The 1,808-nt window shown below is 34.9% G+C and overlaps 1 protein-coding gene across 1 annotated transcript; it reads right to left on the reverse strand.

The window, feature by feature from the left end:
• Positions 1-446: 446 nt before the first annotated feature.
• LOC107776482 (uncharacterized) lies at positions 447-1,283 on the reverse strand. The gene has a single exon (XM_016596382.2). It carries the CDS (start codon positions 1,281-1,283, stop codon positions 447-449), a length of 837 nt encoding a protein of 278 aa, XP_016451868.2.
• Positions 1,284-1,808: the final 525 nt, after the last annotated feature.

The following is a 1,808-nucleotide window of genomic DNA, read 5'->3' on the forward strand; positions in this document are numbered from 1 at the left end:
GGCTGATTTTACAGCTTGAACCCGTGACCATATAACTCACGCGGAGACAACTTTATTGTTGCTCTAAAACTCCGCAATAACCTTAATCGTAAAATTATTCATCATCTCCTTGAATATTTTATTTAATTAACACTACACTAATTTGAGAAAATAGTAAGAACACAATTCTAGATTGGGATTGGTTGTTGTTTCTCAGAAGTTTGGACCCCATAACAATCTAAGCCGGTCAGGGCGAGGCTGATCAATTCCAGGCAAGGGAAAACAAAAATGCAATTAAAAGCTATAGATTGGATTTTGAATCAGTGAACATATTTTCCTTTTATTATTACTATTACTTTTCCAGAAACACTTATTTATCACAGCTGTATGGTAGTTTTATAATTTATCATATACATGTAAAATGTAGTTTTGTATTCAGTATACATGCACAACAATTGGTACTAGTACTAAAAATGCTGATCTCTACGTTCATATTTCCTAGCCCAAACATGTTTTCCATTAATCCTGAACTTAGCAATAGGAGAGCTGCTCAAAATCTGATCAACGGTTGAAACATCTCGAACCACCATTCGAGCATACAATGAATGATCCAATGTAGTCGATGGCACCATATGAATGTCCTCAATACAATCTCTATATTTAGAATTGAAGAGTTCAATCACATCTGCTTCAGTCACAGGGTAACCTTTTGAGAATGTCAAGAATAGAGTCCGATCGTCTACTGGTACTACAGGATTTAAGAACCAAAAGCTATCCAATGGTCCATTTTTAGTCGGGATAATGCAATCCAGGGTCCTTGGAACAACTGTTATTGCACCAAATGTTGAATTCAGGAGAATTCTTGATCGCCCTGGAAAGAGCTGGAGTAAAATATCTGCAAACACGATAGAACAAACATTGTTCAAGTAATGTTTGATTCCACTTATCATAGTAAACCTTGTTTGATACACAATTTGGAAAGAAATGTTTCTATCCGTTATTAGAGTAATCAATGGCATGTCCTGGCCTCCAGGATTAGCCATGGGGGGGACTTTCGACTGCAGACATTTCAAGCATGTCGAGGCTTCTTTAGACAACGAGTGTACCACTAAATTAGGTGTCTTCGAAATCTTTACAACTGCATTTGTAAAATGAGCATGGTTTTGTAGCCAGAACCACAAAGCCATGACTAACAGGGACTCAGATGGATCGCGATATAGGATCATGACCAGCCGCATGAACAGTTCTCTGTCATTAAAATGGAAAGAGTGAAGGTCTTTTAAGGAAATCTTTGGTGATGCCATTATTGAAAAATAGAACTGGAAAATTCTTGTGTGTGTATATTTGTTGAAAAACAGAACTAGAAAATTATATTCTTGTGTGTTTATATATATTTTTTGGGTGGTCTTATAGCATTTATATAAACCCTGAAAGGGCTGGCTTTCAATATGTTACCATCTGTAAACTTTTCATTTCCCTACTGGCAAATTCCAAAATTCTTTTTTGCAGTGGATTAACTAAATATATACTCTAGATTTCTTGATAGATAGTATATATTGACCAAAAAAGAAAGAATGTTATTAATGTAAACCATTTGGATTTGGCATCTTGTTATTTACTAGTAATTTTTATGCCTAGAATTAAATTAGCTGCCAGTAAAAATGATGGTGGAATTTAATCTGGGTCCACATAGGTAAATTGCATATGTATATATGGTTCGCAGTAAGTTTCGAGGTTTATATCTTTGAGTTAAAGAACTAATTTTCCTATGATGATAAGCTCCAGCTGCCTTCCTGTAATTTTTAAAAAAAAAATTTCTGTTCACATAG

The sequence above is a fragment of the Nicotiana tabacum genome, chromosome 23 (assembly GCF_000715075.1).
Source record: "Nicotiana tabacum cultivar K326 chromosome 23, ASM71507v2, whole genome shotgun sequence".
NCBI lineage: Eukaryota > Viridiplantae > Streptophyta > Magnoliopsida > Solanales > Solanaceae > Nicotiana > Nicotiana tabacum.